At 44.1% G+C, this 25,404-nt stretch overlaps 1 protein-coding gene across 2 annotated transcripts in view; it reads right to left on the minus strand.

Annotated features, from left to right (window-relative positions):
• Window positions 1–25,404, minus strand: part of gnptab (N-acetylglucosamine-1-phosphate transferase subunits alpha and beta) — a 139,241-nt gene that overhangs the window by 99,216 nt on the left and 14,621 nt on the right. Inside the window, exons 5-8 of one of the 2 annotated variants that reach the window (XM_038780170.1) lie at window positions 25,282–25,320; window positions 22,162–22,367; window positions 21,416–21,480; window positions 18,560–18,694 (exon numbers count right to left, since the gene is read on the minus strand). In XM_038780170.1, coding sequence (XP_038636098.1) covers window positions 18,560–18,694; window positions 21,416–21,480; window positions 22,162–22,367; window positions 25,282–25,320 — 445 coding nt within the window. Of the gene's footprint in view, window positions 1–18,559; window positions 18,695–21,415; window positions 21,481–22,161; window positions 22,370–25,281; window positions 25,321–25,404 lie in introns of both variants that reach the window. The other variant, XM_038780171.1, reaches the window with a different exon arrangement.

The raw sequence follows: 25,404 nt of genomic DNA on the forward strand, positions 1-25,404 counted from the left end.
TCTGGCACTGCCAGCCCTGAAGACTCCCCATTGTCTGAACCATGGTGCCGACACCCTCAGCGATGCTCCTCAGTGACTGGAACGCTTTGGCAATGCCCACCTGTGTCTGGGACATGCCCCTCATCGACTGGGACATGATGTCGAGGCCAATTTATCACGACTGAGCTATGTTTGGACACCATAATTTGTGGCGCAGAAGTTGCGCTTCACGTTTTCCACTGCAGTTGCCACCCTAGCAATGTTGGCTTTAAGTTCATTGCCAGCACCATCTCCTGCATTCCTCCAATCGGCCCTGAAGTCGCTCGAATGTTGCTGGCACGCCCTCCTGAATCTCACTGCTCTGGCCTATTATCTGTATCAGCTCTGGGCTAAACTTGTCCAGATGCTAGACATCTGGCTGGGACCCAGCTGTGTCCCGAAATCCAGCAGACCCCTGGCTGTTATCTCCCTTGGATGTTCTCACCTCCACCTGATGTGCATCAGAAGCTATGTGGTACTCACCAGATAGTGCCCTGAAGCCTGTCCACTACTATCGCCCACGGAGGTATGCCTCTCTGCACTGGTGGAAGGTGGGGTTGATCGCCGTATTGGGAGAGTGAGAGATGTCAGCCAGTCAATTGAGTGGACAGGGGGAGATCTGATGCCAGGAGAGAGGTGGTAACTTACCTTTGAAGCTCATTTGAGGCGGATTGTCTTTTTACAACATAGGACGGTGGTAGTCCTGGTCATGCTGCCCACACTCAATGCTGCTGCCACTGCCACCCAGGTGGCATTGCTGAACCTGCTGCTGGTCCTCCCACCCCCTAGTGGAAACAGGGTGTCCCGCCTCATCCACTGGCCAGGTCGTCATTCCCAAAGCAAGGAGATTTTCACGCTGCCATCCTTGTTTCTTGACTGGGAGTAAGTGCTGAGAGAGCATTTAAAACCAGCTCCCCTTGTTAGCGGCGATCAGCTGAGGCCCGAGTCGGGCGATTCTGACAGCGAGGGAGCCAGCCATATCGAGATTCACATGGGCTCATTTTTTGGACTGTGCGGTTGAATACAGGCGCCCATTTAGCCAATGCAGCCAACGCTAAACAACCTCACCAAACTCACCCAAATGACACTTTGAAATTTTCTCGCTGAATTGCACCCATTATCTTGTCTTGACTGCTCAGATGCAGAAATTACTTGCACAAGTGTCAAGAAACATGAAAAATCTCAACTGCACCAAGGAGCTGCTGTACAGCAATTATTCAGGAAAAAAGGAGAAATCCCAAGTTAATATACATCTGACTAGGAAGTAGTTGTCATTCTTGCTGGCAGATGTAGAATTATTGTAATGTACCAAGATCTGTTGAAGCGAGATTTATCAAATTATGAATCTCAGTTCTGCATTGCAAAGCACATGCTTAATCTGCATATCAAAGAACAATACAAGACAGGAACAAGCCCTTCGGCCCTCCAAGCCTGTACCGGTCATGATACCACCCTTGGGCAAAACCCTTAGCACTTCCTAAAAGAACTAAGAACAATACAGCACAGGAAGGCCCTAAAAAGGCCTGCCCTATGAGGCATCTGTAATTTTATGTAATGCAAGGCTCACTTCGCTCTTACCCTGCATGTTAACATTTAGATGTTAGTAGTTACGACACTATTATTCCATTCTTCAAAAATAAAAATGACCTGCCACTATACGTCCACTTATTTATATTCAAGTTTTCGAAAATACAAATGCATATTTCACAATGTATTTGAACATTAAATCAAAGTATAACAGGTTTTTGAGATAACTGGCACATTGGAAGAACACCATCTAGTGGCTGAAAATAATCAGTCATCTACCAAACAACTCAATTACAGAAAACATGCATATTGCAAGACAAACAAACTATTCTGTACATGGCTGATGGAATAGCTCTTAATGCAATTACTGAATGAAATCAAAATATCATAGAGCTGGAAAACTGAAATAAAAACAAAGTGCTGGAAATACTCAGCAGGTCTAGTAGTAGCTATGGAAAAAGAAACAGTGGCTGTTTAAAGTCGACAATAATTCTTCTTCACAAGAAAATTAAACAATCCCTTTTCTGTACTGCATAAATATGAAACAATAACATGCTGCAGACTGTGGAAGGTTTCACAACAACATTTTGATCACTATAATTTGTACGCTTGTCCTAAGCTTAATGTTGGTAAATGAATCCTCAGGCATGATGAATATACAATTTAGGATATCAGGTGAGATTAGTGATGAATGGGTGATTTTATGAGTCTGCATTGCTGATGGAGCAAGCCATGTTCACTGACAGCATATATTAGATAGCTGGGCACAAACTATCCATGAATTTCGGACCATCAATACAACACAGATTCAAAGCTACCCATCAAAATGTACAATGTACTTATAATCATCAGGAGTCATCAATGAAATAATACAATAAAATCAATGGGCAATTAGAATTGCCGTACAGGGAAAACTTAAAAATAAGGAATGAATTGGAAACAAAGTTGACAATTAGCTTGAGGACGACAGTTGGTTGTCATTTTAAAACAGTGGATCCTACCTAATCCATCTTCAATTTTTTAAAGAAGCAACATACCAAACAGCCACTGGAGATGCCAATGGGAAGTTTCACATGAGAGATTGCTGCACAAACCTATGGTGACGGGTATCCCAACAATAATTTGGATGCTGATAAGGAATCTGCTGAATGAGAAGCAACGGTGGTCTTACAATGAAGCAGTGCTGGGCCCCGACCAATATTGTTTTGGGGGCGAGGAGGGGGTTATATGGAGAGGTGGTTGTGTGTGCCCTCAAAAGTGTAAGTCTGCCTCTGCTACAAAGCCTTCAGCGAGTCAAGGTGGTGGCACTGGCCAACGGCCACCAAGGGGAGCAGAGGGGTGACTCACGACCTCCAGGCTAGGGCTGAGGAGGGCAGGTGGGTATCCAACCAAAAGGAACAGAGGCCACCAGGCCAGATAGCCAGCAGCAGCAGTGCACGTGATCGTCAAGGGTCAAGGGCCAGCCACCCGAGAACAGAAAGGTGAGCAGAGCAGCTGTTGGGAGGTGCAAAGGGGACCAGACAAGCGCTGGCATCATGCTTCGAGGAACCAAGAGGAAACGGCCAGCAGGCGTGGGGCAACTCAACCAAAGCAAGAGGCCAGCCAGGCAGAGCTGAGAGGGGGCTGGGCAGCAACCAGACGGGGCAACAAGAGCGAGAATAGAGGCCAGATAGCCAGCAGCAGCAGCCAGCATCAGATGCCGTCATCGAGGATCGAGGCTTGACGACCAGTCACCAGGGCGAGAGCTGAGAGGTATGCAGAGCAGCAGTCAGGTGGTGCGAAGGAGGCCAGGCAAATGCCAGCGCTGTGTCTCAAGGTGGTGGGAAGGAGGCCAGGCAAATGCCAGCGCTGTCTCTCAAGGGAATTGGGGAGCAGAAGCCAGCAGAGGCGATGCAACGTGACCAGAGCCAGAGGTCAGCCAGGCAGAGCGGGTAGTGAGAGGGCTAGACTAGGCATAAACCTGACCGGGCCGCGAGGACAAGGGAGAGGCCTGGCCAGGTAGCCAGCAGCAGCAGGCAGCCAGCAGCACACACGGTGGCAGAGGATTGAGGCTCAAGGCCCAGCTGCCCAAGTGAGAGCTGAGCAGAGCAGCAGTCAGGAGCTGAGAGGGCAGTCAGCTAAACCCCGGTGTCTTGTCTCGGGGAATCAGGGAAACTTGGCAAACGGGACAACTCGACCAGAGCCAGAGGCCAGACAGGCAGCAGAGCTTAGACTAAGGGAAAGGGCAGCAACTGGACAGCAAAGGCAAGATTTAGGGTTTCTGTGGCTTGCATTGTGTGAGCCAAGCGTGGACGAGGTCAGGAGGGCATTGCCATAATTCGGGATGGAGCTCAACATCATTGGGGAAGACCATCACGTCACCAGGGGGCAGGGCGTGACATGGGGTCCGCACATAAAGGGAAAGTGCGGGGTCCCCAAAAGTGTAGGTCTGCCTCTAATGAAAAGGAAGTAGTAAGGTGGGGAAGGTTAAAATCAGCTCAGAACCCTACTGTTTCCAATCTAAAAAATGAACTGAATTCAGAAGTTCACTGAAAAGATCATAAAAGTCAAGTGATGGGAGCCATCCAGTATAGCAAAGCAGACAAGGGACTACAGAAAGACAAGAGAAAAATTTTGCAAGTTAGGTACTAAGGCAGATAAAATTCAAAAAAAGTGTTACACAAAAGAACAAAAGTGAAATTCTTGGTGAAAGAATTTGAGAATGACAGATCAAATCACTGCAAAGCAGCAATCACAAAGCAAACAAAATGCTCAGTAGAGTAAATCAAAGATTATTGTGATTAGGGCAGCATGACAGCAGAGTGGTTAGCACTGTTGCTTCACAGCACCAGAGTCCCAGGTTCAATTCCTGGCTTGGGTCACTGTCTGTGCAGAGTCTGCACATTCACCATGTGTCTACATGGGTTTCCTCCGGGTGCTCCGGTTTCCTCCCACAAGTCCCGAAAGACGTGCTGTTAGGTAATTTGGACATTATGAATTCTCCCTCTGTCTACACAAACAGGCTCCAGAATGTGGCGATTAGTGTATTTTCACAGTAACATCATTGCTGTGTTATTGTAAGCCTGGTTGCGAAAATAAAGATTATTATTATGTACAAGCTATGCAAAGTTCTGGTTACACTAACTGAGCATTGCATGCAGCATGGGTCACCAAGGCACAAGGGAACCATCCAAGTCCAGAAGTACTGGAATGGAGGGCCATAGGACTAATCCCTAGTGATAAGGTTATGAAGAAATAATAGGAAAAAAAAGTTAGCTTTAAAAGAAAGCAAACGAGATGGACACTGCTATACAGTGGATAGTTCCCTCACTGCTAAGTCAGAAGGGTGCGAGTTCACGTCCCACTCTCCAGTTACTCGAGTATAAAATCTCGGTTGACACTACTCCCACTGCAGTACTGAGGGATTGTACAATATCGGAGGTGCCGGTTTTCAGACAAGACAATAAACCAAAGCCCTATCAATCATCTAAAGTGGAAGTAAAAGAGCAGAGAGCCCTCCTTAATGAAACCAAATATCTATCACTCAACTATCACCAACACAGATTATCCATTCATTGTCACATTGCTGTTTGAGACTTTGCTGTGCGCAAGTTGGAGGGGGTGTTTGCTCGAACACCAGTGTGACTTCACTTCAAAAAAGTATTTGGTTGGGGCAGTACGGTGGCGCAGTAGTTAGCCCAGGACCCAGGTTCGATCTCAGCCCCAGATAATTGTCCGTGTGGCGTTCACACATTCTCCACATGTCTGCGTGGTTCTCACTCCCAAAGATAATAATAATAATCTTTATTGTCACAAGTAGGCTTACATTAACACTGCAGTGAAGTTACTGTGAAAAGCCACATTCCTACACCTGTTCGGGTACACAGGGAGAATTTAGAATGTCCAAATTACCTAACAGCACGTCTTTTGGGACTTGTGGGAGGAAACCGGAGCACCCCGAGGAAACCCACGCAGACATGGGGGGGGAATGTGCAGACTCCACACAGACAATGACTCAAGCTGGGAATCGAACCTGGGACCCTGGCGTTTTGAAGCCATAGTGCTAACCACTATGCTACCATGCTGCCCTAATGTGCAGGATAGTTGGATTTGCTATGCTAAATTGCCTCTTAATTGGAACAATAAAGGCTATTTCTGACTAACTATTTCAGGTTAATCCATTATTATCGGACAACAAAAAGTACAAGGCTGGTAAAGGACTGATATCTAGCAGCACTTAACAGAGAAAAGCGATTCATATTTGGAATAGTCTTCCAAGTGAGACAGTGGAAACAAATACTTAAGTCAATCAAGAAGCAAATCATATGCGATACTTAAAGGAAAAATGTTGTTTCTATGCAAATGAGATAAATGGCTTTTCAGCTGGAATAATTCTCAATTGACATTACTGTGCAAATTGCAGAACAGCCCTCTGACTGAAGTATTTTCAAATTCTGCATGTAATTTTAGCTTGCAAAATCTCAACAGGTGTAGCTAGATTCCTGAATTTCACAAGGCATTTGGTCACACAAATACATACTCCTTCCGTATCATCAATTAGCTTCCATATCTGGATTCAAACTACATGCTCCACTTTTAAAGTTGCTTGTGTGGTCCCTATCAGGGATTTGAAACCAAAGTTTCACCACAAATAATTAGAGAATATGTTTTTAAAAATACAGCTTGTACCCATAAATGAGCTGTATCCAGATGCTTACATTTTAGTGAGTTTGTTGACCTAGGTCACTGTTTTCTGAAGGTATTTCTCACTCTGAAGCAGTTTGAAGCATTGACTATGTGAAAAGGTGTTTAATACCATTAAAAATTATTTATTTAGTCCTTCATGGCATGTGGTTATGGCTGACTATTGCTCACTCTTAAATTCATTCAAGAAGAGTTGCGCCTTTGAACCACAGCAGTCCATGTGATGAAGGTGCTACTAGGAAGTTACAAAATTTTGGCCCAGCGACCCAGTAAAGAAACAATGATATAGTCCAAGACAAGATACTGCTAGGCTTGGAGGGGAACTGCAGGTGGTACCCACATGCATCTGCTGCCCTTGTCCTTCTAGGTGGATGGTAGAAATTGCTGATTTGTAAAGTGCTGTCGAAGGAGCCTTGGTGAGTTGTTACAGTGCATCCTGAGTTGCTGCCACTGTGCATTGGTGCCAGTTTCCAGTAGAGGCAGGCGACAGAGTGAAGATAATGGGTAATTACTCTAATTGGGAGGAGGTGACTAGTGGGGGCCTCACGGTAGCATGGTGGTTAGCATCAATGCTTCACAGCTCCAGGGTCCCAGGTTCGATTCCCGGCTGGGTCACTGTCTGTGTGGAGTCTGCACATCCTCCCCGTGTGTGCGTGGGTTTTCTCCGGGTGCTCCGGTTTCCTCCCACAGTCCAAAAGATGTGCGGGTTAGGTGGATTGGCCATGCTAAATTGCCCGTAGTGTAAGGTTAATGGGGGGGATTGTTGGGTTACGGGTATACGGGTTACGTGGGTTAAGTAGGGTGATCATTGCTCGGCACAACATCGAGGGCCGAAGGGCCTGTTCTGTGCTGTACTGTTCTATCTATGGTGTACCACATGGATCTGTGTTGGGGCCTCAATTATTCACACCATTCATCAATGACTTGGAAGGCATAGAAAGTCACATATCCAAATTTGCAGATTATACAAAGTTAGGTGGCATTGTAAACCGCCTGGATGATAGCAGAAAATTGCAAGGTGATATTGACAGACTAGGTGAATGGGCAAAATTGTGGCAGATTAAATTTAAGATAGAGCAGAGTACTTTCTAAATGGAAAGAGGTTAGGTACAGTGGATGTCCAAAGAGACTTGGGGGTTCAGGTCCACAGGTAATTAAAATGCCAGGAACAAGTGCAAAAAAATCAAAAAGGCTAATGGAATGCTAGCTTTTGTATCTAGAGGACAGGAATGTAAAGATTTGGGAGTTATGCTGCAGCTATATAAAACCCTGGTTAGACCCCACTTGCAGTACTGTGAGCAATTCTGGGCACCACACCTAAGGACGGATATGTTGGCCTTGGAGGGAGTGCAATGTAGGTTTTGAAAAACAATATCTGGATTACATGGGTTGAGTTATGAGGAGAGATTATTCAAATTAAACCGGTTTTCGCCAGACAGATAAGATTTTTGTTAAGCAGAGATATTAAGGAATATGGGCAAAAGGCAGGTGTATGGAGTTAAGTCACTGTGCAGCCATAACATTGAATGGAGGAACACGCACGAAGGGTTGAATGGAGGTGGATGGGAGGTACGCAGAGCACCCGGATCTCCTGGCAAAGAGGAAGGAATTGCAGGCGAGGTTTGACCTATTGTCCACGGGGAAAACAGTGCATTAGCTGAGAAGGGTGAGGGGGGCTACATGCGAGCATGGGGAAAAGGCTCTGTTAGGAGTAAGCTAATCAAGATACAAATTACGTTTGTCGGCACAATGGTGCAGCGGTTAGCACTGTTGCCACAACACTGAGGGCCTGGGTTCGATACCAGCCCCGGGTCACTGTCCGCGTGGAGTTTGCACATTCTCCCTGTGTTTGCGTGGGTCTCACCCCCACAACCCAAAGATGTACAAACTAGGTGAATTGGCCATGCTAAATTGCCCCTTAATTGGAAAAAAGGGAAGTGGATATTCTAAAGTTATTTTTTAAAAAGGTACAAATTACATCCATTTTCCCCTCAATGGTCCCTTTTGAAATGGACCTGGGAAGCCCAAGGTGAGAAATGGGTCTATTAACGCTTCTGCCGAAATAATAAGTTTTGATCTCGAGTCCCCTGATTTCATGACTTAAATGCCCTTACAAACGGGGGTGAGATGCCACAAGGATAAAGGGAACGCTCTTGTTCTTATAATTCCTGTTGGAAGCTTCAGGACAGATGGCCAATCCTGTGAGTCTTGTTACTTGCAGTAGCCATCTTCTGGTTCAGTAAAAGGTTGATGTACATAGTTTTGATTTATTTCATGTCTTATTGACATGTCACATCTTTTCAAAATGTTATGCGCCCTGGAATATTTTTTCCCAGCTTTGGTCACTATGCAACATTGTCTCTGGTATGATATCAAACCCATTTATTTCTATTTGTCCCACCACAAGTTCAGATATTTTGTTACAAATGCAATGTGCATTCAGATAAAGAGTTTTTTTAAAAATTACTAGTATTCTTTACATGGATTTAATTTACTGGTTCACGATTACCACTATGCAGATGCTCTCATTCACACAGGTTACCTGTTGGTCAAAGTCAAGGCCTGAGAATCCACCATCACTAAATTCATGACCCATATACTTGCCTGATTGGGTGTTACACCCTCTATTTACTGCAATATCTGCAGCCCTAACTCCAATTCAACCATTTTGAACTAACATTGCTCATGGTACAGACATTAGCAATATAATGTGGCAACAGGTCGTTTACACACAATCTTTCAAAATTATTTTCCCTGGATTCTGAGTAAAAAGGTAGAAGAATGAAAACAGCAAAGAGCCATGGTGTCAATCTTTGAGAAAACAGAAGTACAGGATTGGTTCTTGGTTATCCGATTCAAACCTGGAGCTAATATGGAGTTCATGGCACTGGATATCAAAGACAAATTTTGGGAAATCCCAGCTTTAGTGGAGGACTAGTGAACAATATTCGCAGAAAGTGCAGGAACAGGAAACATTTTTATCTGGAGGCACTGACAGAGGGTTTCCTTGGCCTAATCCTGAATTACCACATTCATCCTTATATGAAATTCAATTTTGTGGCAACGCCAAACACTGCAGCACATAGTCTTGATGGGACTTGGTTAAAGACAAACTGATCTGACGTGAAACACAAGGCTGCATTCCCTCAATCTGACAAAGCTGGCACCTTGATTTTCTTAAATCTTTCATCAAGTACAATTTTTGAATGGAATTATCAACATCTAGAAAAGGCTGGAAAGCAAACAATAAAATCCATACCACATTCCAAAACATTTCAAAATGAAAATCAGGGTTCTGTTCCCTTGCATCATCACCTGCCGCTGCCTCATCCCCCAGGATCAGAGCAGATCACTCTCCATAATGTGGGAAGAAACAAGTTTGTCATTTTCTTTTTCTCTGACACTTCAATTCACAAATAAGCACCTGACCATCAACACCATACTAGTACAATCTTAAAGCCTGCTGGATAGGCTGCAAATTTAAGCATCATCATCTAGTTGTAAACCGATTTCTCCAAACCTAATAGTTTTGCTCAAATCCAAAATTAAAACTACTTCTAAAAGCATTAGGCTTCATTTCCTCCTAGTGCAGGTGGCTGTACAGGTGGTACAACTGTGGGCTCTGTGGCCTCGGGTTCAAATCCCACCACAGCAAATGCTGGAATTAAAAGTCTAATGATGACCATGAATAGATGGTGGTAAAGACCCACCTCGTTCACCAATGTCCTTTAACTATGCACATGTAGGGTCTAAGACACAGAAACAGGCCATTCGACATAACCAGTCAATGCTGGTGTTCATGCTCCACTGGGCCCACCTCGTCATCATTGAAACCTTCCATGTCCTTCCCCCTCATATGTTTGGCCAGTTTCTCCTTAAATGCTTCCAAACCATTCGTTTTTTGTGCTGGCAAATTCCACTCTTCCCCATTTCACCTTCCTAAAACCTGCCATATTTTCAATTGTTCCAGCTCTGAAGGGAGACCAACCCCAAAGGTCAATCCACTTTAAAAGAAAGTCTAACTTGTTAAATGCTGTGCCCCAACACAATTGTTCGGACAATGATATAATTTTCAACTTTAATGTAAAATCCTGTCATTTAATCCAAACCTAGGGACCTTAATCAAAACAAAGGAAATTATGAGTAGGAGGTTGGCCGAGAAAGATTGGGAAACTGCATTAAAAGGTATAACTGTAAACTGGCAATGGTTAGCATTTAAAGAATTATTACGTAGTTTACAACAAATATACATTAATTTGAGGCACAGAAGCCCAAGAGGAAAAGTGGTCCAACTGTGGCTAGCAAGAGAATGTAAAGTTTGTACTGGATCAAAAGAAAAGGTTTATAAAGTTGCCCAAAAGAAGCAGAAAGCCTGAGGATTGGGAGCATTTTAGAATTAATAGAAGACCAAGAAACTGCTAAAGGGAAAATACAATATCAAAGAAAACTTGCAAGCAACATAAAAAGGTTGCAAAAATTTGTATAAGTAGGAAAAAAAAGGAAAAGATTAGCAAAGACAAATATGGGCCCATTACGTGCAGAGACAAGATAATTTATAATGCGGAATAAGAAAATGAAAAGAGAACCTAATCAAGTAATTTGTCTTCAGAGAAGATACAAAAATCCTCCCACAATTACCAGATAACCAAGGGACTAACGGGAATGAGGAATTGAAATAAAATTATTACTAAAAGATCAGTACTGGCGAAACGAATGACTGAAACTTGGTAAATCTTCCAGACGTGATGATCTACACCTCAAGTGTTGAAAAAGGTGGATGTAAAGATGATGAATGCATTGGTCATTGGTGGTAATCTTCCAAAATTCTGTAAGATACGGAATGATTCCTGCAGATAGCAATACGGGGAGGCAGTGATATAATGGTACAATTATGGGCTCTGGGGCCTCAGGTTCAAATCCCACAACAGTAAATGCTGCAATTAAAAGTCTAATGATGACCATGAATAGATTGTTGTAAAGATCCACCTGGTTCACCAATGTCCTTTAACTATTCCTTAGCTGGTCTGGCCTACATGTTAGTCCAGGCCCATAACAAAGTGATTAAATCTTAAATGGCCTAGCAAGTCACTCAAGAGTATCGCGAGGGCCTCAGTGTACGAGGCAGCACTATCAAGTTGAGTTGAAATACGATGGCTCACCCGCTTTCAAGCCACTAGAAAGTCCGTAAGGAATGAAATTGGATGGACCATCCAGCATCAACTTAGGCACCAAAAATGACAGTGGCACACTCAGCGCTGTCGACCCTGCAATGCCCTCATTATTAACTTTTGGGGGTTTGTGACAAGATTGGGAAAGCTATCCCACAGACTAGTCAAGGAACAGCCTACCATGGCCAATTTCATGGAATCACAACATGGATAATGCCCCAGACACCACCACACCAAGGTATGTCCTGTTGCACTAGCAGGACAGTCCCAGTAGAGGTGGCGACACAGTCAGATAGTCAGGAGGGAGTTGCCCTGGGAGTCAACATCGAACCTGGACCCTCTGATGTCTCATGGCATCAGTCAAAGATGAGCAAGGATACCTTCCATTGATTACTATGTTACACACACCCTTAACTGATGAATAAGGTACTCCATGCTGATCACCACTTGAAGGAAGGAAGCACTTAGGCTGGCAAGGAATGCCGGGTGGGAGATTTCACTGAATCACGAAGAGTGGCTTGGTAGCATAACTACTGATTCAGCTGGTCAAATTCTAGAAGAACATAGCTGCTAGACTGGATCTGAGACAGGTGGTGAGAGAACAGGGAAAAACATACTTGACCTCAATCCTCACCTATCTGCCTGCACAGATGCATCTGTCCAAGAAAGTATCGATAGGAGTGATCACCGTACAGTGCTTGTGGAGATGAAGTCCTATCTTCACAATGAGGATGCCCACCATTTTGTTCTGTGGCATTACCACCGTAGATTTTGAACAGATCTAGAAACTGAAGACTGGGCCATTAGCAGCAGCAGAACTGCACTCATCGCATCTGCAATCTCATGGCCCAGTGTACCTCCTGCTCTACCATTACCATCAAGCCATGTCAGGAGCAGCATGAGGAGTACCTAAAAATGTGGTGTCAACCTAGTGAAGACACAACACCGAACTACTTGTGTGGCAGTGTAAGCAGCATGTGGTAGACCGAGCTAAGTAACCTTGTGGGAGGCTTTCAAGTGTCAGTTGAAAGGAATTCAGGACCAGCATGTTCCTGTGAGGAAGAAGGATAAATACGGCAAATTTCAGGAACCTTGGATAACGAGATATTGTAGGCCTCGTCAAAAAAAGGAGGCATTTGTCAGGGCTAGAAGACTGGGAACAGACGAAGCCTGTGTGGAATATAAGGAAAGTAGGAAGGAACTTAAGCAAGGAGTCAGGAGGACTAGAAGGGGTCACGAAAAGTCATTGGCAAATAGGGTTAAGGAAAATCCCAAGGCTTTTTACACGTACATAAAAAGCAAGAGGGTAGCCAGGGAAAGGGTTGGCCCACTGAAGGATAGGCGAGGGAATCTATGTGCGGAGCCAGAGGAAATGGGCGAGGTACTAAATGAATACTTTGCATCAGTATTCACCAAAGAGAAGAAATTGGTGGATGTGGAGTCTGGAGAAGGGTGTGTAGATAGCCTGGGTCACATTGAGATCCAAAAAGACGAGGTGTTGGGCGTCTTGAAAAATATTAAGGTAGATAAGTCCCCAGGGCCTGATGGGATCTACCCCAGAACACTGAAGGAGGCTAGAGAGAAAATTGCTGAGGCCTTGACAAAAATCTTTGGATCCTCACTGCCTTCAGATGATGTCCCGGAGGACTGGAGAACAGCCAATGTTGTTCCTTTGTTTAAGAAGGGTAGCAAGGATAATCCAGGGAACTACAGGCCGGTGAGCCTATCTCAGTGGTAGGGAAATTACTGGAGAGCATTCTTCGAGACAGGATCTATTCCCATTTGGAAGCAAGTGGACATATTAGCGAGAGGCAGCATGGTTTTGTGTAGGGGAGGTCATGTCTCACTAACTTGATAGAGTTTTTTGAAGAGGTCACAAAGATGATTGATGCAGGTAGGGCAGTGGATGTTGTCTATATGGACTTCAGTAAGGTCTTTGACAAGGTCCCTCATGGTAGACTGGTACAAAAGGTGAAGTCACACAGGATCAGGGGTGAGCTGGAAAGGTGAATACAGAACTGGCTAGGTCATAGAAGGCAAAGATTAGCAATGGAAGGGTGCTTTTCTAATTGGAGGGCTGTGACTAGTGGTGTTCCGCAGGGATCAGTGCTGGGACCTTTGCTGTTCGCAGTTTCTATAAATGATTTGAAGGAAAATGTAACTGGTCTGATTAGTAAGTTTGTAGACGACACAAAGGTTTGTGGAATTGTGGATAGCGATGAGGACTGTCGGAGGATACAGCACGATTTAGATTGTTTGGAGACTTGGGCGGAGAGATGGCAGATGGAGTTTAATCCAGACAAATGTGAGGTAATACATTTTGGAAGGTCTAATGCAGGTAGGAAATATAGTGAATGGTAGAACCATCAAGAGTATTGAAAGTCAGCGAGATCTAGGTGTACAGGTCCACAGGTCACTGAAAGGGGCAACACAGGTGGAGAAGGTGGTCAATAAGGCAAACGGCATGCTTGCCTTCATTGGCCGGGCATTGAGTATAAGAATTGGCAAGTCATGTTACAGCTGTATAGAACCTTAATTAGGCCACACTTGTAGTATAGTGTTCAATTCTGGTCGCCACACTACCAGAAGGATGTGGAGGCTTTAGAGAGGGTGCAGAGGAGATTTACCAGGATGTTGCCTGGTATGGAGGGCATTAGCTATGAGGAGCGGTTGAATAAACTCGGTTTGTTCTCACTGGAACGACGACGGTTGAGGGGCGCTGATAGAGGTCTACAAAATTATGAGGGGCATTGATAGAGTGGATAGTCAGAGGCTTTTTCCCAGGGTAGAGGGGTCAATTACTAGGGGGCATAGGTTTAAGGTGCGAGGGGCAAGGTTTAGAGTAGATGTACGAGGCAAGTTTTTTGGGTTTTTTTTTTTTACACAGAGGGTAGTGGGTGCCTGGAACTCGCTGCCGGAGGAGGTGGTGGAAGCAGGGACGATAGTGACATTTAAGGGGCATCTTGACAAATACATGAATAGGATGGGAATAGAGGGATACGGACCCAGGAAATGTAGAAGATTGTAGTTTAGTCGGGCAGCATGGTCGGCACGGGCTTGGAGGGCCGAAAGGCCTGTTCCTGTGCTGTACTTTTCTTTGTTCTTTTTGTACAACCAAGTCAGATCTAAGCTTTGCAGCCCCGTCGCATCCAGTCGTGAATGGTGGTGGACAATTAAACAACTCATTGGAGGAGGAGGCTCCACAAATATCTCATGCTGAGGGAGACCTCTGGAGATCCCCAGAATCACAGATGCCAGTCTTCAGCCAATTCACATTATATGAAATGGTTGAAAGCACTGACAATATTCCAGTAATAATCCAACAATAGCAATAACTGGAAGCCTTGTTCTCCAGGACCTGCCTGGCAATGTGGAAAATTACCCAGCGATGTCCTGTACACAAAAAAAAGGACAAATCCAACCTGGCTAATTGTAGACATAGAATTTACAGTGCAGAAGGAGGACATTCGGCCCATTGAGTCTGTACCGACCCTTGGAACGAGCACCACACACCTGCACCCTATCCCCTTAACCCCACCTAACTTTTTTAGACACTAAGGGGAATTTAGTGTGGCCAATCCACCTAACCTGCACATCTTTGGACTGTGGGAGGAAACCGGAGCACCTGGAAGAAACCCACACAGGCACAGGGAGAACATGCAGACTCCACACAGACAGTGACCCAAGCCAGGAATCGAACCTGGGACCCTTGAGCTGTGAAGCAACTGTGGTAACCATTGTGCTACCCAATTATCACCCCATCAGTCCTCACTAGATCATCATTCAAGTAAAGGAAGGGTCATCAACAGTGCAATCAAGTGGCATTTGCTCTGAAATAACCTGTTCACTTACATCCAGTTTTGGTTGTCAGGATCACTCAGCTCCTGACCTCATTACAGCTTTGGTTCAAACATGGACAAAAGAGCTGAGCACTAGAGGTGAGTGGAGAGTGACTGCCCTTGCCATCAAGAGAACGTTTGACCAAGGAGCGCTAGCAAAACTAGAGTCAATGGGAATCAGGGGGAAAATCTCCACTGATTGGAGTCATACCTTACACAAAGGAAGATGGTTGTATTTGTTCAAAGTCAGTCATTTCATTTCATTTCCAGGACTGCAGCAGTTCTTCAGGATAGCATCCTTCCAGTTTAAGGTCAGAAGTGGGGATTGCTCGCTGGTAACTGCACAATGCTCAGCACCATAAATGATTGCTCAGATACTGAAGCAGGTCAGTGTCCAAATGCAACAACACCTGGACAATATAAAGGCTTGGGCTGACAAGTGTCAAGTAACACCTGTGCCACCCAAGTACCAAGCAATGAACATCTCCAACAAGATAAGCATCCTTAACATTTAATGGCATTACCATTGCTGAATTCCTCAATATTAACATCCTGGAGGTTACCATTGACCAGAAACTGAACTGGACCAGCCATATAAATCAATGGCTGTTTAGCACAGTGCTAAATCGCTGGCTTTGAAAGCAGACCAAGGCAGGCCAGCAGCACGGTTCAATTCCCGTAACAGCCTCCCCGAACAGGTGTCGGAATGTGGTGACTAGGGGTTTTTCACAGTAACTTCATTTGAAGCTTACTTGTGACAATAAGCAATTTTCATTTCATTTCATTTCATATAAATTCTGGCCATATAAAAACAAGATCAGGTCAGAGGTTAGGCATACTGCAGCGAGTAACTCACCTCCTGATTCCCCAAAATCTGACCACCATTTACACAAGTCAGGAGCACGATGGGATACTCCCCACTGTCATGGTGAATGCTGCTCCAACAACACAAGTAGCTCAACACCATCCAGAACCAAGTAGCATTTTTGATTGGCACCCCATTCACAAACATTCACTCCATCCAGAACCAACTCAGCAGTGGCATCAGTGTGTATCATCTACAAGATGCACTGCAGGAATTCATCAAGGCTCCTTAGACAGCACATTCCAACCCCACAACTGATATGGCTAAAAGGATATGGGAGCAGGTGCATGAGAGTACCATCCACTCAAAATACCCCTCTAAGCTACACACATCCTGACTTGGAAATATATCGGCAGTTCTATCACAGGGGACAAAATCCTAGAACTCCCACCTGAACAGCACTGTGAGTGTAACTACAGCATATGGACTATAGCAATTCAAGATGATAGCTCGCCACCACCTTCTCAAGGGCAACTAGAGTTGGGCAATGAATGCTAGCCTAGACAACGATGCTCACAACCCAAGAATGGAAAAAGGTAGCAAATGTGATCTCACCATTTAAGAAAGGAGCAACAGTGAAAGCAGCAACTACTTACCCGTCAACCTAACGTTAGTAAGGAAAATGCTAGAATCTATCAGAAATAAAGGTTCTGATAACTGAGGCCAATTGCAGTATTTATGAAAGAGAAATCATGGTTGACAAAGCTGTTGGTCTTCTTTTGAAGATATGACTTCTAGAATAGATGAATGGTGTGGGTGTATTTGCATTTTCATAATAATAATAATAATCACTTATTGTCACAAGTAGGCTTCAATGAAGTTACTGTGAAAAGCCCCTAGGCTTTCAAGAAGGCTTTCAATATGGTCCGACACAAGAGGTCAGTAAATAAAATCAGATTACAAGGCATTGGGGGGTAATATATATGGGTTGAAAATTGGTTTTGCAGACAGAAAAGGGACAGTAGGAATAAATGTGAGATTCTCAGGTTGGCAGGCTGTGACTAGTGGGATACTGCAAGGATCAGTGCTTGAGCCTCAGATATTCACAATCTATATCAATGATTTGGATGTAGGAACCAACTGTAATATTTCCAAATTTGCAGGTGACACAAAACTCGGTGGGAATACAAGTTGAGAGGATGCAAAGAATAATATGAAGCTATCCACTGTAAGAAAAACAGAAATGCCGAATATTTATTAAATGGTGAGAGAGTGGGAAGTCCTGATGGCCATAGGTACCTGGGTTTCCATGTTCATAAATTACTGAAAGCCAACATGGAGGTTGAACAAGTTAGAAAGGCAAATTATACGTTGGGTTATATTGCAAGACAATTGGGGTACAGAAGTAGCATGTCTTGCTGCAATTGTATAGAGCCTTGTTAAGACCGCACCCGAGTACTGTTTCTAGTTTTGGTCTCCTTACCAAAGGAAGGATATACTTGCTGCAGAGGGTGAACAATGGCTCATCAGACTGCTCCCTTGATGGCAAAATTGAATTAAGAGAAAGATTGAGGAGGCTGGGCTTATCTATAGAATCCCTACAGTGCAGAAAGAGCCTATTCGGCCAGCACATCTCCACCGACCGTGGGAGGAAACCGGAGCACCAGGAAGAAACCAGCCTTGGGTGACATGAATGTGCAAACTCCAGTCACCCAAGGCTGGAATTGAACCTGGGTCCCTGGCCCTATGAGGCATCAGTGCTAACCACTGTACCACCGTGCTGCCCCTTATATTCTCTAATGTTTAGAATATTGAGAAGAGATCTTATTGAAACATACAGAATTCGTACAGGTTTCACACGATAAATGCAGGAAGAAAGTTTCCCCTGGCTGGGAGGTCTAGACCCAGGGGACACAGACTCGAAGAGGCAAACTATTTAGAACTGAGGTAAGGAGGAATTTCTTCACAAAAGGGTGGTGAATCTTTTAAATTTTCTACTCCCGAGGGATGTGGAGGCTCAACCATTGAGTATGTTCAAGACAAAGATCGATAGATTTCTAGACATTAAATAGAAGTAATATGGAGAGAGGAAAATGGTGCTGAGATAGAAAACGAGCCACGGTCCAGTTGAATGACAAAGCAGGCCCAAGGGGCCGAATAGCCTACTCCTTATATTTCCTATATTTTAAAGAGCAGCGGTGTTGGAATGAAAGTTAAACAGAAAGTGGAGAAAGGATGATATATGAAGTTAGTAATTCGGCTCCCAATTTTCACCACAGCTTGATATATGAGTGAATTGAATTTAGATTTAGATTTGTCACGTACAGGTACAGTGAAAATATAGTTCTGCGTACAGTCCAGGCAGAATTAAAATACATCAGTATCCTATATTGAAATTGCAAACACCAGAAAGTAGTATTAAGAGCAGTTTTGTTTTCAACTTCAACCAATAGAAAAAGATCTTATAAAACTTTCAGTTTCCACACTGTCCCAAAACAATTAATTTAATCAGATCTTACCTGCTTCATTTTGCCAGTAACAACTGGTGGGAGTTTGGCTCGGAGTTGTTCCTCCTCTTTGCATGATGCTGGAAACCCACTCAGAAAAGCAAGATTCTGCATTAAGACTGACCCAGGAGATTCTTTATCTGTGGTCTAGACAAGTAAGTTACTTCCTATTAATTTTTGGTAGTTACTGAGAAGTAAAAGCTATGAAATATTGACAGAGACTGATAGTCAAATAAAAAGTCAAGCCATATTAACATAATGGGGAAGCAGTGGCTAACTGATATTATCACTGGACTAAGAATTCAGAGATACAGAATAATGCTACAGGGATCAGAGTTCGAATCCCACCAAGACAGATGGTGGAATTTGAATTCAATCAATAAAAATCCAGAATTAAAGTTTAATGATCATAAAAAACCCATTGAGGATTGTTCCATCAGTTCACCACTTTTTAGCGAAGAAAATCTGCCATCCTTGCCATGTCTGGCCTACACATGATTCCAGACTTCATTCCCTCTGAAACGGTCTCTAAAATGAATCACTGAGCAAGCAACTTGGTTATATTCAGATACAACAGCTATAAACAGGCAGTGGTCTAGTGACTCGAGCTGTAAAAAGGCTTGATGCATTGAAGGATACTCATAGTTCATAAATTACAAATGTTCATTCAATAAACCTCTGGTATGTTATACCAAGCAGGTTTCTCAATAAGTCTTCAACTTAGGTGGTGATCGACTCCCTGGATGTAGAAAGGCCATGGACAGAGTAATAATAATAATAATCTTTGTCACAAGTCGGCTTACATTAACACTGCAATGAAGTTACTGTGAAAAGCCCCATGTCACCACATTCCAGCGCCGGGTACACATGGGAGAATTCAGAATATCCAATTCACCCAACAGCATGTCTTTTGGGACTTGTGGGAGGAAACCGGAGCACCCGGAGGAATCCCACGCAGGCACAGGGAGAAGGTGCAGACTCTGCACAGTCGTGTCGTGTCGAGTAGACGTACCTCATAGAGGTACTGGAGCGGTTCAGTCTTGAACAGGGTTCACCTCCTGGGTGAAGCTCCTATACAAAGCTCCCATGGCGAGTGCACGGACAAACAACACCAGTTCCCAGTACTTCCAGCTGCACAGGGGCACCAGGCAAAGATGCCCGTTGTCTCCGCTGCTGTTTGCCCTAGCGATTGAACCACTAGCGATCACACTCAGAACAGCAAAGAACTGGAGGGGGATCCAAAGAGAAGGCAGACAGCACAGAATCTCGCTCTATCCGGATGGCTTCTCCTCTACTTCTCGGACCCACAAAGCAGCATGGAAGAAATCATCACACTCCTGAAATAGTCTGGTGCCTTTTCGGGCTACAAACTCAACAGGAGCAAAAACAAGATCTTCCTGATGAATCAGCAAAGAGTAGGGGCAGCACTGGTGGGACTGCCATTTAAATAAGCCCAACACAAATTCCTCTACCTAAGAATCCAAATCGCTCATGACTGGACAGGGGTTCATAAATGGAGTCTGACAGAGGAAGTAAAGAAGGACGTAGAGATGGAACACACTTCCACTTGGAAAGTGCATACGATCAAAATGAAAGTGCTGCCCAGGTACCTCTTCCTACTTCGATCCATCCCGATCTATATCTCCATACAGAAAACAAAGCTGGAGGGGGCTAGCCCTCCCAAACCTACAGTACTTCCACTGGGCAGCGACAGCAGAGAGAGCGATGGGATGGGTAAAGGAGCCTGAAGCCGAGTGGGTGCACGAGGAGGAGGCCTCCTGCAGAGGGACCTCAGGGTATCAGCTCAGCCAGATCTCTTTGTGGGGGGGGGGGGGGGGGGGGGGGGAGGCGCCCTTGCCTTTGCCTCCCTGATCACCCGCCGTAGAATCCTGCTCGGCTTGCAGTCAGCAGCACCACCTAAAGCTGCAGACTGGCTGTCTGATCTATCGAAGTTCTCCAAGTGGAGGAAATTAAATTTGTCATCCGAGGGTGGGAAGATGGTTCCCTCAAAACATGGGAGCCATTCACCCGACTGTCCCGGGACCTGTTTGTGGCCAACAAACAAAAACACGTAAACAAGTAGCCTAGAGCCAGGGGAAAATAGCCAGAACATGATAGAAGAGAGGGAAGGGAGGGAGGACTGTGAGGGGAGGGGGAGCAAGAGGGAGTAGCCAAACGCAGCAGGAAAAAAGGGGAGTAACAGTGAAGGGGGTGGGACAGGGAGGGAGGGAATGAGATCAACAGAGGGGAGCCAGAAGGGAGGAAGGAGGGAACACAAACTGGGAGGGGAGCGCTAGAAACGACCACAATAAGCACAGCAAGGCAAAAGAGAGAAAGAAGGAACAGGAAGAAGGAACGGCAGAGGGCCAAAGCTGAGGCAAATGGACAAAAAAAACAGCCAAGAGATGGAAGTGATATCAGGGGCATCACCCAGGTGTCCCTTCCACCCGCTTTTGTTTTGTACTAAAAAAAAAGAGAAGGGTGGGGAGAAAGGCCTCCCCCCTTTCTGCTATGTGCTATGAAATTATTTTTTTACTTCCTGTTTTTTTTCTATATGTACATTTGTAAGTATGTCATGTATAAAACCCAATAAAAATATTTTTTTAAATAAAAAGTAGGGTTCTCTTTCCAAGGGCCAGTGCAGACTTGATGGGCCAAATGGCCTCCTTCTGCACTGTAAATTCTATGATATTGATAGGATTTTTATTGAGGCAAGGAAATCAAGGCTTACAGATCAACGGCAACTCAACAATATCCAAGGTATTTAGTGAACCAGAAACCTGAAATTTTACTTCAACATTAACTTAAACCAGTTAGAGTATTTGCTTATTACTCAATGATAAACATACATAAAATAAAAAAGCCTACCAGATAGCCTCTCCATGCCAGTCGTTTACCATTTTGTTTTTGCATTGCGGAAAGTGTGTCATCCACTGAAAGAAAACATTTAAATGTTATCTCGCAGATTCTAAATCTGTGACCCCCTTTATCTATTTCATTTCTGGACAAAGTATTCCATTATGTATATGCATAGTAGTAGTATTTTAAAGACTAGTAGAGTTCGCTGCAGCACCAGCAATTTTATGAAAAGGTTCGTTATCTAATTTGCATTAACATACCAAAAGATAATATAGAAAGTAACAATTATCGATCTGAACAAATTGAATAAAGTTCACACAAATTGCACTTTGAAATTCAGTCACTGTTGTTATGTAGCCAATCATACAATGCAAGATCCCACAAAAGCAATTAATTGATTGACTTGTTAATTTGTTTTTTGTGCTATTGCTTAAGGGTGAATTTTGGCCAGGACTCCCAAGAGAATTCTTCATTTTTGAATATTCCTGTAGGATCTTTAACAAGGGAGATGCAGCACCAATTTAACATCTCATCCAAATGTCCACATACTCTGCTTTAATCACCAAGTGCATGCCACAGTTTCAAAACTCAGTGGCTCGCACTGTTCCAAATCTTTTCCATTTAATCTCATATCTATGTTTCCTATGTATTTGACTTCTGGTTTTAACAAATGAACATGCCAACATTTTTTTTTTAAAAAGTTATTCACCAATTTAAATCAGAAGTTTATTTAGCGTAAAGTCATTTACACTTACCTTCTTTTTGATTATCAAACATAATTACAGTAATATTGGACAATGGGTTTTTCAGCTTTGGTATTTGCAATACATGTTTGACAGCTTGAAAGTAAGGGTAGAGTGAAGGCAGTTCCTTGACTGTAATGTTTGCTGGCAAACTCGGATCCAAAACGATCATTGGTCCCTTCACACATTGTGAAAACAAGCATTCTGGTTGCTTCTCACTGCAATCAACAAACCTGCATTACTCTAGTGTTGTGAACATAGAAAGTGCAAATTAGTGTGAAAGACATTTACTACTCCATGCCAATTGCTGTAGTCTCTTCAGTTTTATGAAAAACATTTGTATCTACTGTTAAATTAGTTTTGACGTAGGCAACTTCCATTCAACCCTTTTGCCAAACCCCCTCACGTTCCACATAACTAACCTGACCAGGAGTCTCTCACCCCCCCACTGCCACCCCCCCCCCCCCCCCCAATCCGCTTCCACCATCTCAAAATAAAAGTCTCTGGAGTTGTAGGTCACCCTCAACTTAGCTGGGTACACTACGCCGAACCGCACACTGCTGTTATAGTGTAAAGGCCACCTGCCTCCTCGCCAACTCCACGGTTAAGTCCTGGTAAATACACATACCAGTTCCAGCCCACTGCACCTCCAGCTTATGCTTCGCCCAACTCAGGATCTTCTCCTTCACGTGGTGCCTGTGGAAGCAAGTAAGCACAGCTCTTGGCGGCTCATTCGTCTTTGTTTTAGGCCTCAACGGCCGATGAGCCTGATCTAGTTCGTACAGGGAGGGATCTTCCCCCTCGCCTAACAGCTCTGCCAACATCTTGGCAAAGTACTCAGTCAGCCTCTGGCCCTCCACCCTTTCGAGCAGGCCCGCGATCCTCAAGTTTTTCCAGCCCAATCTGTTTTCTAGGTGCTCCAATTTAGCTTGTAGATCTTTGTTAGACTTGACCACTCTGCAGCTCCTCACTCACGAGGTGAGCTGATCACTGTGTTGTGACATGGCTTCCTCCACTCCCTTCATTTTCTCACCCTGCTTCCTCACCTCAGCCGATGTCCTCGACATAGATACCTTCATGGGGGCAATAAACTCCACCAACACCTGCAGCGCCACCATCATCTCCTTCCTCATCATCTCCATGTGCTCTGCCGTAAGCCGTGCAGCCCCACCCAGCAACCCAGCCTCCGCCATTTTTCCAGCTACCAAGTGAACCTTCACTCGCTCCCTTCTTCTGGTTTTTTGACATCCCCCACCTTCCATATGTCTTCCTGCACTCAATTGTCAAAAGATTTCCCCTGGGACCGGGCATTAAAGTCCAAAATATCAAGCCTCGAGCAGGAGCCAACGTGTGACTTCCTCCAACATGCTGCCACCGGAAGTCCCATTCCATCACACTCCTAACCTGTGCCTTGTAGATAGTGGGCACGCTTTGAGGAGGCATGAGGGCAGTTATTCACTGCAGAATTCCCAGCCTCTGGCCTGTTCTTATAGCCACAATTGATATGGCCATTCCAGTTCAGTTTCTGGTCTGTTGCCATCTAGGATGGCCACTTACAATAAGAAACACGGACGGTCGCAAAGCATAACGAGAAATATGGACAATGCAAGGTTCAGGCAGGCTCAGAACCTGAATGTATATTTATGAGCGAATAATCCAGACAGCATCGAAACCCCCAACCAATTAGCATTTTGATGGCCCATCTCCGTAAGACAAAAGACTGATACCCGAGTAACTGATATAATCCCAGACATTTCGGCGCCACTCCCTGTACTCAGGAAGCATCAACAACAGGGTCAATGACCGCTTAAGACCCACCCAGCCAAAGGCACCCGCCCCTTTATTGGCTCAAATCGAATACAGTAATCAAGAACTACGCAATTAATGGGGTCCAAACCGAAGGACCACCCAAAAAAGCTCAAAACTTCCCAAAGATAAAGAGAGAGGCCGCCATGCGTTCGATCTCTCTTGGTCCTGTCGCTCTGGCAATGTCCACCTCCAAGTGCAGCAGCACCAGAAGCAAGTTCAAGTTCAACGCCCACTACCAGATGGATGAGCCCAGCTGAGCAGCAGTTACTTCTCCAGACCCAGTAGATCCAGAATCGAACAAAAGGCCACTGTTCCTCTGACCTAAGCCGGGTGTCTGAAGTTAAGTACAGGTTGTCATAGTTGATAGGTGTAGTTTAACTAGTAGTGTTTATGTTGCATGATTAATCTTGTGTGTAAATAAAGTACTCTTGATCTTGAACTAACTAACTGGTGTTTGGCTCTTTGATCGATATCTGGTTGAACCTTGTGGTGGTATCGTTTGATACCTGGCGACTCTGAGCAATATAATATCGATATCTAAAGAAAGAAGGGCAACCTTATTGATTGTCCTATTTATAGCAAGCAAAAAAGGCAACAGATCAATGGTAACCCCCAGTATAGGGAGGGATTCAGCAATGGTACAGAGATTAAATGTCAAGGAAGGATGGTTAGATTCTCTCTTGTTGGAGATGGTTATTGCCAATCAGAGGTTGGTCGGAGAGGTTTTAATCCTTCTAACTTTTCTGGGTAACTATTTGTGTAATAGAACCGGATTCATACAAAGTTTGCAATTTAAATAACATTTTTGGATGGTTTCCTAGCCCAGGGCAATTGACTGGAAGGAGTTTGCGCTTCTGGCCAATTGCCATACAAACCTTTACCTGTGAAGTTCCCCAGTGCATCTTTTTGGTACCACACAAATCCAATTATGGGGTTACGATTGATTGATTCACAGTATAAAATTTGCCTTGAATACATTATTTTGTTTTGTAATTATTTTTTGTGCCTAAAAAGGTTCCTTACCACGTAGTGTGATACCTTACTCAGAAAAGGTTTGGACACACTTGCCTTCTCAAGTGTCACATAGAAATCATCAGAGTCATCTCCAATAATCAGAGTCAAAGATCAAGACCCTCAAAACTAAGAAACTGCAATTAGCATTCAATAAGTTGATTATCTGTCCTACTTATCCACAATATGTTAAACTTACACATTGAGAAAAATATAAACATATGGTAAACCAGATATAACACCAGAGAATGAAACTCAAAAAAAACTTTTCAAAGGTGTTTTGAAGTTCAGCATCAAATAGAAGTTAACTACCTTTTTTTAGTGGCTTCTGTTGCATTTCCAAGACTTTCCCTAAAAAATAAAAAATACAAATTTGTTAATAGCATAAATAATGAAGAATCTATTCAGTTTAAATGATGTGAGTAGCTGAGAGCA

The sequence above is a fragment of the Scyliorhinus canicula genome, chromosome 20, assembly GCF_902713615.1.
Source record: "Scyliorhinus canicula chromosome 20, sScyCan1.1, whole genome shotgun sequence".
Classification (NCBI taxonomy): Eukaryota; Metazoa; Chordata; class Chondrichthyes; order Carcharhiniformes; family Scyliorhinidae; genus Scyliorhinus; species Scyliorhinus canicula.